The sequence below is a fragment of the Rana temporaria genome, chromosome 9 (genome assembly GCF_905171775.1).
Source record: "Rana temporaria chromosome 9, aRanTem1.1, whole genome shotgun sequence".
In the NCBI taxonomy this organism is placed as follows: domain Eukaryota; kingdom Metazoa; phylum Chordata; class Amphibia; order Anura; family Ranidae; genus Rana; species Rana temporaria.
Window position 1 is genome coordinate 88,562,460 of NC_053497.1, and position 12,844 is coordinate 88,575,303.

Genomic DNA, 12,844 nt, shown 5'->3' on the forward strand with positions numbered 1-12,844 from the left:
GTACTAAAGTCATGAGGCTTGGCAACAAGCAATTTCAGAAGGAAACTTCAGTTTTGGCAGTCTGCATATTGTTCTATAAAGTAAAATTTCCCTTTAAAATTACTCAATGCTTTATGCAAGAACATTTTGGAATACAAAAATAAATGTGAAAAAAAAAAAAATCTGAAATATTTTCTAGCACACTGCGGTCTTCTTGCTCGGTTGTCCCATATAAAAAAAAAAAAATCTGAATCATCAGTGTTATGGTCTATGTTAATAACTGGGTTTAAACTTGTAATAATGGCATCAATGTGAGAGGCTTCGGGGAACATTCAGAATTGACTGACAGATGATTTTGATCTCCTTCTGACCTGATCCAATTTTAACCTGAAATGGATAATAACATAAAAACAATACACAGCTGAAAAAGATAACTGCCATGTAACACTACCTAATTTTGTATAGATATATTAGAAAATTGAGTACTGTCCGTGATACTTTTTTTATTTGCACAAACACAATTTTTCAGGACAAGCTTTCGGGGTGTTTCCCTTTCAAGGTCCAAGCAGTACTGATTCACAAAAGAAGGGGAAACACCCCGAAAGCTGGTCCTGAAAAATTGTATGTTAGTGCAAATAAAAGTATCAAGGACAGTACTCAATTTTATCTGTCACAATTGCACCAATACAGCTACAATCACGTCAAGTGTAGATATTTGGCAAGACTTATGCTGGCCATACACTATACGAAAATTCGGCCGAAATTCGGTCTGTGATGGTGGGACTCTGTACTATGTGAAAGATTGCTGGTTTACGCCAGATTTTGGAGAGAAAGACACATTAATTGCACAGCTGTGTCTTGGGCTTTTTAGTTCTGACCTGACATGGCTCAGAGCCCCACCCAACAGACAGGAAGTCTGTTCCTGGTAATTAGGTGGATTCCCAATCCCTCTGAGAGGAGTCAGACGATGCATGGGTGCAGCTAGAGCATGCATGTCTGCAGGAGGCAGATGTCGTTTGATGATTGAGCAGCAAGGCACTGATCAGGAGAAAGCTAGGTTTGAGCTTATCCCTAGGAAACTGTTTGTTCTGAGGAACAGAACTTAGGCCTAGGCTAAAGGCCTGAAACAGCCGGATGGCAGGTATGGAAGCCAGGAGGCTAAACTGTTGAGTATGCAAGATGCAGAAATACTGTTGTATTTGTGAACTTTTGTGTTTTTAAATAAAAGTGGGCTACCAGGCCCTTAAAAACTCAGTTCTGGACTGGCGTACTCACTGGAAAACGCACCTACCGCTGGAGTCTGATCACCTCAATCTTACAGGTCGTTCAGACAGTTCATTCGTTTTTCAGCCAGTTAATGGGCACAAAAATCGATAATCGTTGGGATGTTTTTGAGCCGAAAAATACAAACGACACATTTGGAAATGTTCTGCCGAACGAACGATAAATCGAAAGGTTAATGCGTTTCCCATCCGAACTTTCTGCACTAGGTATATGTAAAAAAAAAAAACTAACCAAATTTTTTTTATTTATATCCACTGAACGATTTATCGGTCATTACATGATGGCACTATCGTTTGCGCTCAGGACCGAACGTTCGTTTTTCAAAAGTTTGTTCAGACCTTTTTTCGTGGAGTGTATGGCCAGCATAACCTGTTTATCTTTTAAGCAGTTCTTTTACATAAAGTATCTTTTTGGAGGACTGAAAAAAATCTTATGCTGAAATTGTTCTTGTTATGGTTTATGCATTTTGTTTTCATTATACAGTATATTGTGATTTTAGGCATAAATTTTGTGTCCTCTCCAGGCTACTATGCATTCCCATTAAGTGCAATTTGATTTTTTTTTCCTTTCAGTGGGGAGGGTGTTATTGCTGTCTTTATTCGCATTTAGCAGGATTTGCTGTTTCAGTGATGGTGCTCACCACGATACAAAGTAGGAATCTCTCCAACAAGGCAGAGACCACAATAAAAACACTTCAGCAGTGTAGTGGTTAGAAACTCTGTTGGGTTTTTATTATTGTATAGTGGCAGCGGTCATTGGTATCAGAGGTTAGGCCGAATCTACCCAAAAGAAGATAAAAATAGAAATCTTTAGGCATAGTTTTAACCCTTCCCTACTCTATCCACAATGAAGAAAAAAATTGTTTTATTTGAGGTTACACTTTAACTGTTTGCATTATTATATAGAGCTTTCCGGAAAAAATTAAGTTCAATGCTTCCAAGCATGCGTGGATTTTTGATCGATGGAGTTCCATACAGACGATCAAATTTTTCTATTGTTTTTTTATCCAAGGGAAAAATTTAAAACATGTTCTATTTTTTTACACCGATGGAAATAAAACCGATGGGGCCCACACACGATCGGTTTGTCTGATGAAAACCGTCCATCGGTCGGTTTTCAGCGGACAAACCGATCGTGTGTACAGGGCTTAAGTCTTAGTATGCATAATTTCCGTAAGACACAGCAAGAGGATACGTGGGTGGAGCTTTGTATCTACACAGAATAGTGAAGCATGCCAGCAAATGTCTTTATACATCCATTTGCATACGTTTTTGACGATTAGGATTTCCATTGTCTTTGATTTCAAACAGAATATAAAAACTGATTTTAGTTATTGCAATGAGCAGAATTTAGAGAACTTTGGATAATACTAAATGGTTTAAAATAAAATGCACCATAAAAAGTGAAAAGTCAAGATATAGGTTGACCGTTTATTCTGCCATTTACCTTTAGCAAGTTTAATTAATTTAGGTTTCTTACATGTTCAGTTTAAACATAGATTTAAGAACATTTACATAAATACACAACTGGGCTAAGCCCTATTTTAATATTTTTTGCCTGATATTTGAGTTTTGCTTTAAGGACAGTTTCTATGTAGCAATGAAAGCTCTCTTTTTAACATACTGTTGGGTGTCAGATATTTGACAGGCTATTATTGATAAAGGCAATCACAACTCAAAAACAGAAGTGAAAATCTGAAGCATGAACTACAATGAATTGCATCCGTTTCAGAGGAAAATATATATGAAAGCAACTGAGATTGGATTATAAAAGAAAAAAATAGAAAGAAAAAAACTTCCATTTAGGGCTGGGATATGCAATTAGCGGACCTCCAGCTGTTGCAAAACTACAAGTTCCATCATGCCTCTGCCTCTGGGTGTCATGCTTGTGGCTGTCAGAGTCTTGCTATGCCTCATGGGACTTGTAGTTCAGCAACAGCTGGAGGTCCGCTAATTGCATATCCCTGATTTAGGGGGTAAACTACCCCTGTTCCTGCCTCTGTCAAATTCTAATTGGTCTCTTGTCTTATCTATTTAATCCATTATACAAAAATGTACCCCTTCCTGCTGTCAGGTCCAAACATTTTTCTAACTTGTAATATTAATTGGTTTAATGCCAGAGCCTTTACTGGGAAATGAGGCTATTACTTTGGACTGTTGAATGGCAATTGTGCAGTGTAGCTTCAGGAAAGGCAATGGCTTAGTGCTGACTGGTCTAGAATGTGAGGCTCTGTATACAGCGCACATCCAGGACTCAGGAGCTTTACGATACATAGGAAATGATTAGAGGCTTTAATAATTTTTTATAATCTCAGGTGACAAAATAAAGAGCTGCACCAATGACAGTAAATACATTCCTAACCATCTAGGTATTTCACATTATTCATAGCATTTAGAGGTCCAAGATCCTTCAGCCAATATTGTGACTTGCTTTTTAACTCTATTTACTATAAAGTTGTGCAAAGAGCAAAAATAATGTTAAATGTATGGCATTAAACAAAAATCCAATGGGGAAAACACGAAATCAGATGATTCTCTTGTGTACTGGCTAGCGTGGGGAATTTTTGTGGATGCTGGGGACCTCCCCCCATGGGTTTAGTGTTTGTTTTGGCTCTTTTTAGGTGATATTAGCAAGCTTCCTAGGGGCCGGACTTTCTTTACTATACGCTTCCTTTGAACGAATATGGCTTTACCGCCATTACCCTAGATGTGTGGGTCTACATCCTTTGAGTTTTTACCAGTCCTGTTTGGTATAATACCTTCTCATTTTTGCCTAGATCATTTTTCCCCTGTGGACTGGTACTCCTTGGAAATACACATTCATTTTCATGCCATGATATAAAATTAAAATAATTCCACCACTTTAATATCCCTGAAGAAGACTCATACTCTCTACAAGTTGAAACGTGTTGGAGCCCACTGTTATAAGATAGACATACTTCATGCATTAAAGATGCTGTGTGGTAGTTCTCAATACATTTATTGCTTGTTTTGGGCATGTCTGTTTTTATTAGAACTATTGGACCTTTTGGCCTTTTTGTTTTGGTGTATATTAATAAAAATGATGTTGTATATTTATAACCATTGTGCTTAGTTTGGCACCTTTAAAGTCCCATTCCATATGTTGTTTAAATCATTAGGGATGTAGCATCTTCAATGAACTTTGGTCTAATCGAGGCAAGGATTTATTAAGAACAAAATGGGACTTTAATTATACCTAGTCCCATGTTCCGTTTTTCCCATGGGATTTTTTGTTTAATATTACATTTTTGGGAATGATACCTACCAGTATTGAATCTCATCTGCAATGATCCACTATAATAAGCTTTGATTGGTTGTTATAGGCTAAACAGCATTTCATATCACATCTCTTTGCACTGCCTTACTGCCAAATCATGTTATAGCTCAATAACTTATCCCATCATCGTAAGAACCTAATCAAATCATGATTAACTAAAAGGATTATGGCACCAACAAATCCCTTCTTAAAGCCACTTACGCCATCCAGGCATGTCATGGTTAAAAACCTTAGATACAGCCACTGAGCTGAAGCTAAAAACGTGACAATGGTAAAACATTTAACATTTTAAAGCTTGCACTAGTTGTGAAAGATCATTCAATAGACTGCCCCAATAGACTGCCCGTGTCTTTGGCTTTCAAGCATAAATTCGTTTCAGTTCTACAGAGAAATATCAGATAGAAAACTGCCACCAAAGAAATTAAAAGCCTAGTTTCATAATTCACTGCAAAGAATAATGGTGCCTAGCAATACATAGCAAGCAAAATTCACAAAGAGATTAACTTTAAAGGTAGCCTTCACTGAAGCCTTGAAATGCATTTCAACCTAAATAACCACCATCATTTGTATTTTGTTTTTTTTCATCCAGGCATAGTACTTTTTATAAAGCTAAATCACTGCTTTGAAACTGCCTTGTTGCCAATAATCTGTTGTCCTGGGAACACCTACTGCTATGACATTAGAATACACAGGTATTCTCACAGATCTTACCCACTATAAAATCCTTGCTGCCTCTAAAACATAGAAAAGGGACGTTGTCCAGTACTTATTCACTAACCTGAGGAAGTACACCCACCAAGAAGCACATGTGAAAAGCTTCCTGGAATGTAGCAGCATTAGATCACTTGACATTTAAAATTAAGGTAAAATAAGTGGACTTTCTGACATTAGCATAATTACAATGTTCCTGAACAGCATTAGGATTTCAATGATTCATTTCTTTCCTTGCCTAGAATTGCTCCTCATTTTATGTACCTACTGTATGGGTGCTCTTTGCAGATATATATATATATACACACACATACACACACACACACACACACACACAGCTTTTTTTCAGGGGGAACTCCGTTCCACCACCTCTGGCTCAGACCCTTTGGTGCCTGCTCATCACAATCACTTGTAAACACAGAAGTCTGGTTTCTGTGTTTACAAGCGACAGCTTTGTAACCCCCTGGACTCTGCACTCTGTATGTAATGCAATCCTGGTATTTAATGCCTCTTTAAGACCCTTCTACTGTTTGTGAAACCTGAACGGGTCGTGGTTGAGTTCCTGCACCTATTTTCTGAGAAAAAAAGCTCTGTGTGTATGTGTATATATATATATATATATATATATAGCAATTCTAACTTCCCTATACTACCCTTTTTTTCTATACACAACTCTTCGTGGTGAATTTATCATGTCAGCTGTCGATGTCTGAAGCAGAGCTCACATTTTATTAAGGCCAGCCATTTGCAGCAACAACATCTGGCCATGTCACATTTTAAAGCAGACCTTCACTATTTTATATAACTCAACCTCCCTGCATTCAGCCCCTGCACATGAAGTGAAAACATTGTTTTAGTGTTTTAGTTTTTTTCACTGTTCTTTTTTCTCTGGCCCTCCTGATATTTGTCTCCACAGCCTCCTAGGATACATGGTCACATATCCCAGGATACTGCAGGATCAGGGACAACCAGTAGCTGGTGACCCAACATGCAGTAGCAGGGGCTGGCTGCATGAACCTGGAAGAGGCAGCCAACTCCTGATCCTGGGCAATGGCAACATTGTGGCGAGGGACCCTGGCTGTGGAACCTGAGAAATGCTTCAGGGCAGGACAAAGTTAAATCCCCTACACAGGTAAGTATGTGAATCATGGACAACCCAGCATAACAGGAATAGGTGTTAAAAAAAAAAGGGGGAGTGAAGTTCCTATTTAAAATACAAAGAAAAGAATGACTCAGTAATGTGACTCATTCATTCATTGAGAAGGTTTTAGAGGCAAAGAAAGAAAAGGCATGTTGTGTATACACGTGTATATTATTTATATCTATTGTTTGTACTTGGGAAATCGACAATTTTGCTTTATTGGCACTTTTAACCCCATTATACACAAACATGTAATAACTAGCAAGCGTGTTCAATAAGAAAGTGCAAGGAGTAAGAATAATGTGTAAAGAGTGATAAACCAAAGCAACCAAGTACTTTTAATTATTTTTTTTTAGCTGGATCAGTTTAGAGGAATTCAGATTGGTTGCTTTGGTTTGTGACACTTTTCACAACATTGTTTCTGTTTGCACTACTTTACTGCCTAAGCCACATGATCGTAATAACAAATTTTATGGATTGAACCAGTGTGTAACATATCACTATGCTCCTTCGTTACATATACATTTACGAGTGGCTGAAATGAACAACACACATTCTTTCATATGATGCCCAAATTGACGCATGAATTGACAGTTATCCATTTTAAAATATTGATTCAGGCCATAAAAATGACTGTGCAGCACAGAACCATAGAACATAGTCATATAAGCCTTTTTGGCTAAAAAAAACTGTGCCAATGGGATCAACCAATGGAAAAATTACATATCACTCTGCTATGTAAGAAAAAAATTCCATAAAGCATTGGATGCAAACCACTACCTCCTCTTTGTACCCCATTTTTTGGGTGATGTAACTTTCATTTTTATAGCTCTCTTGCATCAAGGTGTACCTTCCCCTGTAGAGTGGTTACTCTCACATGCAAAATAGTACCGTAAGTAAACCGACCCTGTGCTGAAAACAGGGAAATAAGACTATCAGAGTAAATGGATGGTAAGGTCTACACAGACCAACAGACCTGTCAACGTTGCTGCATATTTGGAAATGCAGAGATTTTTTTTTTCAGTTTTTTGTTTCTTTAAAAATAAAGCAAAAAAAAAAAAAACACCCAGATCTTAAATTATTTGTTCCTTATGAAAGTACAACCCATCTATGGAAAATTTCTGCAGGGGATCAACGTGCGGACGTGCAGCACCAACTTCCAATGTGCCGAGTTGAACGTTGTAGTCCTGTTCCTACTTACAAAACAAAGGAAAAAAAGAGTTTAAGGAATCCATAAGGGCAAGTAGAAGACACGAGTAGGTGCATCATGGTGGGTCATGTCTCCCCACGACAGTAGTTGGTTAGCTTGTTAATCCTGCTGTGTGAGGGGATGAGGTTTTCTGATTCTGCTGAGTTCTGTGTTCTAATGCAGAGGCTACAGCTTTGTGTCCATCGTAGCTAGCGGCTGCTGTTCTTAATGGCTTCCTTTGCTGCTATAATCAGTGGAGTCAGGCTAGAAAGAGGCTTGGCTAGTTTTAAAAATGGATGCTGCAAGACACAAAACCATTTGACATCAGCCCAACATCCTGATATGAAAATATGAATACATTCAAAAAGACTTGTATTTTTCTGCACTGAAACTGCATGTTATAACAGTCCTCCCACTGGACCTTTAATGTATAAAACACCTGCACGTGACCCTAAAGCAACACATAGAAACTTGTGCCGCAATGAGAAAAAATGCACATGGATTTTGTGAGCCTATAGAAAATGGAATGGTGCACAGGAAAATGTATATACAACTTCAATTCCCAAAAAGTTTGCACACTGTGTAAAATCTACTTAAAAGCAGAATGCAATGATTTTCAAATCTCACAAATACATATTTTATTCACAATAGAAAACATCAAATGTTTAAAGTGAGAAAACTTCTCATTTAAGATAAAAATAAGGTAATTTAGAAATTGATGGCAGCAACACATCTCAAAAAAGTTGGGATATGGCCACATTTACCATGGTTTAGCATCTCCTCTTCTTTTAACACTCTGTAAACATCTGGGAACTGAGACCAGTTGCTTGAGTTTTGAGAGAGGAATGTTATCCCATTTTGCCTGATATACGATTCTGACTGCTCAACAGTCATTTTTAATTTTGCACCAAATATTTTCATATGGTGAAAGGTTTTGACTGCAGGCAGTACAGTTAAGCACCTAAACTCTTCTACTATGAAGCCAAACTGTTAGAATAGATGCAGTATAAAATGTCAGTGTCTGGGGGAATTTAATCAAGAGATAATTAAGGGTATTTTGGTCAATCAAGATATTCCAAAAGGCACTCGTGCATAACTCCCGAAATTCACCAATGAATTGTTGTACCATTGATGGTGGAATCAGTTTGTACCAAGTTTGATTATCCAAAATATCACGGGACATGACAGATTTGCTCTAAAATGTAGAGGGGATCCAAGTCCCTCCCGGATGCCCTACTCATGGCAGTTGATATTCAGGCTTTGTACTCGAGTATTCCCCACAAGCGGGGCATTCGGATGGCTGGATCCTTTCTCATGGCACAAGATCACACTACTTGGGCCCTAAATGGCTTTATTTTGAATCTACTTATTATTTATTTTTATGGAACACTATTTTACAGGTCCAAGGCTTGGCTATGGGCACATCATGTGCCCCTTCCTACGCCAACTTGTACATTGGTGCTTGGGAAAGAATGGTGTTCTCGGAAGATCAGTACATACCGTATCTCAATCACATTTTATGCTGGTACAGATTCATAGATGATCTGTTTTTGATTTGGACAGGCCCAAGGGATCTCCTGGTTTACATTTATCTGGCGTTTTACTTATAACTTTGATCTTGATTGCTTGACTTGGGGAGTCATCTATTTGACAACTTGGGTGCTGTGCCTTTTACGTAGAAAAAACAATTGCTGCGCCAGTGAATTGGTGACCACTTAAATTATTCAACAAATGGCAAATTCACTATGGTGGGACGCTAGATTGACCTCCATCATAGATTCAACCCTGAGGCAGTCCAATTTCTGGTCCTGAAGACCATCCCAGAGGTCACAGAGGGGGCAACTGGGATGTCATCATTCTACAGCAGGAAACTGTGTGGATCAAGAGGCTCAATGCCACCATCCCACCGGGCCTCAATGAGGTGTTGTACTATCGACCATTTCTGTGATAGGATGAAGCGTGGGATAAACGGATAGGATATTTGTTTTATTAATTTAATTTTTCCTCCTTTTTTAAAATGATGATTTGATTTCAGATTTCTATGTAACTTGCTATGGGCCTGTGTTGTATAATTGGATCTGTTTAGGCAATGTGGTCATTTGTGGGATCATTCAAGATATTTTACTGGGCTAGTTAATCTTGTTTGTTTTTCATGTTTTTGTTTTATTAATTTGTATATTTATGTAATCCAGTACATTATTATGCATATCAATTTTTTGTCAATTTTTGTAACCCTTCTGAACTAGGCATTTAATCGCTTTAAGGTGAACCCTGTCCATTGAGATGATTGGCATCAGCAGTGTCTCCGTTTCCCAGTGGCGGACATGTGATCTTCTGGGTGGGGGGCGGTGTCAGCAAACCATGTTTGACCCGCAGGCCCCGTCTGCAACATGCCGCGATACGCAACTTATGCACATGCACCTGTGCTTTTCACGTGTGAGAGAGGATGGAAGTAGGAATGGCGCTAGATTTTAAAGTGCAGTGCTGATGTGGTAAATAGTCTTACAGGCGCCTGTACTTAATAGTGAAAAACGCAGTGACGTATATTCAAATACAGGTAAATTGGTGCATTTTAATAAAACCTAATTTTGAAATCCTAGTACGGAAAGTAAAGGAAAATGCTGGTAATATCCAAAATGTGTGTGTAAATAGCAATGCGATTAAGTGAAAATAGATGATTTAGATTGCTTGTAATCCAAAAAAATATATAATAAAATAGTGCACCTTAATAAAATCCTTGTGCTACAAAGGCTAGCGATATCCACTCCAAAGGTGTGAGAAATGACAAAGAAAAAATTCATTAAGTGCCAATAATTATAAATAAATTAAATAAATAAAAATAAAAATTAGAAAAAGTACTTCATGCTGTTGTGAACGTCTGGTTCTATGCTTCACACAGTGATCCACTCCAATCTGTGCTCCTAAATGGACACGATTTGTGCCCCCTCTTTGGGTTTGCAGCATTCACAGTGTATGCCACTGTGCAGCACTCTTGCAAAGGCACGTCCTGCTGTGGTCCTGGTGGTGCTCTCAGTGTTTATCCCATATACAGGAAAAAAGAAGAAGGAAGGGGTCCCAAGATGGTGTAGTACCGTTTAAAAAATCAGCTTTTATTGGTAAAAGACAAATGGGTACTCACAATTTTGTTGAAATGACAGAGCATTACTTTAGCATGCAGAAAACGGAAGTGTTGTGGCGTTCTGTTGGATCGCTCAACACGCTTTTCACGTGTGCATTGTGGAAGATCTGACTCGGTGACGTCAGTCCTCGTGTCATCGGACGTCGAGTTGGGGACTATATCTAGTGGGCAAAGCACGCTGGATGGTGCGGTGAACAGTCAACCAGGGGAGGTTACTTACGGAGGCTCTATTGTTAGGAAAGCAGAGGAACAATATGCTGATCAGTGTATCGCAGTGCATGGAGATTTCCGTCCCTACTGCTCCATACAGCTGCTGAAGCGGCATTAGTAACCTCTTTGAGGATTTTTTTGCAATTTGTTTGATTGTTACTTCACCAACTTAAAGCGGTAGTTCCCCCTCCAAATTTTTTTTACCCTTAGTCTGATGCTCATTTTGTCTAGGGAAATCGGCTAGTTTTAAAATCGACTCTGTACTTACCGTTGTAGAGAGCGATCTTCTCCGCCGCTTCCGGGTATGGTCTTCAAGTATGGGCGTTCCTTCTTGATTGACAGTCTTCCGACAGTCGCATCCATCGCGTCACGATTTTCCGAAAGTAGCCGAACGTCGGTGCGCAGGCGCCGTATAGAGCCGCGCCGACGTTCAGCTTCTTTCGGCTACTCGTGACGCGATGGATGCGACCGTCGGAAGCCTGTCAATCAAGAAGGAACGCCTACTCCCGAAGACCCATACCCGGAAGCGGCGGAGAAGATCGCTCTCTACAACGGTAAGTACAGCGTCGATTTTAAAACAACTAGCCGATTCCCCTAGACAAAATGAGCATCAGACTAAGGGTAAAAAATATTTGGAGGGGGAACCACCGCTTTAAGGGGGTCCCACATCTTTTTTCCATCTCTAGGTCATGGATATTCACCCATAGCAGTGTACTGAGGCCAATCATACAACTTCCAATCACCATCATGGAGTGTATTTGAGTACCAGGGTCATGTCATCAATTTGTACAATTTTGCACAGCCATTACTATTGTATCTAGATGCTTTATTTTTCATTGTATATTAAAAAAGGAATTATATTTTTACCGGATGTTAAATCTGTTTAGGGTACCTTAGTCCATTTTTACCTACCCCCCCCCCCCCCCCGGAGACTCTCCTATGGGTAATTGTCTCCTTGCACACATTCATTCATTATAGCTATTCTGGATGATGGTACCCCCACAAGAATACTTTACCTTACTTAACTAGAGGATTCTTTATCCAAAAAAGACTATGGGCCAGATCCACGAAGCGCGGCGCTTCTATCCGTCCGGCGTAGCGTATCTCTGATACACTACGCCATCGTAACTTACAGCTTTTTTTGGTATCCTGAAAGAATTTGCGCCGTAAGTTACGGCGGCGTAGTGTAACTTTGGCGGCGTAAGGGCGCGCAATTCAAATGTATGTGATGGGGGCGTGTTTTATGTTAATACGTCTTGACCCGACCTAAATTACGTTTTTTTTTAACTGCGCATGCGCCATCAGTGGGGGTATCCCAGTGCGCATGCTCGAAATTAACCCGCAACAAGCCAATGCTTACGACGTGAACGTCATTCTACGCAAAGCCCTATTCGCGAACGACTTAAGCAAACAACGTAAAATTTTCAAATTTCAACGCGGGAACGACGGCCATACTTAACATAGGATACGCCTCATATAGCAGGGGTAACTATATGCTGAAAAAAGCCTTATGGAAACGACGTTAAAAAAATGCGTAAACATGCACCTTAGATCCGACTGGCGTACGTCTTAGTATGTGGATACAGAACAAAGATACGCCGGAGCAAAATAGAAGTTACGCGGCGTATCAATAGATACGTCAGCGTAACTTCTTTGAGGATCTGGCCCTATGTCTGGATAGGAGCATATGTTGCTCTAAAACCTAGATATATCTTTCTGCATTGATGGTGCTTTTCCAGACGTACAAGCTTCCCATTCCATATGCACCCCCATACCATCAGTGGTGTAGGCTGTTGAACTGACTGCCGACAAGCCAGAATGTACCTTTTCACTTTAGTCCAGAGGACGGGGTGCCCATGGTTGCCAAAAGAATGTAAAATTTTGATTAGTCTAA

At 39.4% G+C, this 12,844-nt stretch overlaps 1 protein-coding gene across 5 annotated transcripts in view; it reads right to left on the reverse strand.

Moving 5' to 3' along the window:
• Positions 1–6,564: 6,564 nt before the first annotated feature.
• The window catches only part of PAK3 (p21 (RAC1) activated kinase 3), a 243,536-nt gene continuing 237,256 nt past the window's right edge, over positions 6,565–12,844 (reverse strand). For all 5 annotated transcript variants that reach the window (XM_040323877.1, XM_040323878.1, XM_040323875.1 and 2 more), the window contains one exon: positions 6,565–7,900. In XM_040323877.1, coding sequence (XP_040179811.1) covers positions 7,811–7,900 — 90 coding nt within the window. In that variant the 3' untranslated portion in view covers positions 6,565–7,810. The remainder of the gene's footprint in view (positions 7,901–12,844) is intronic.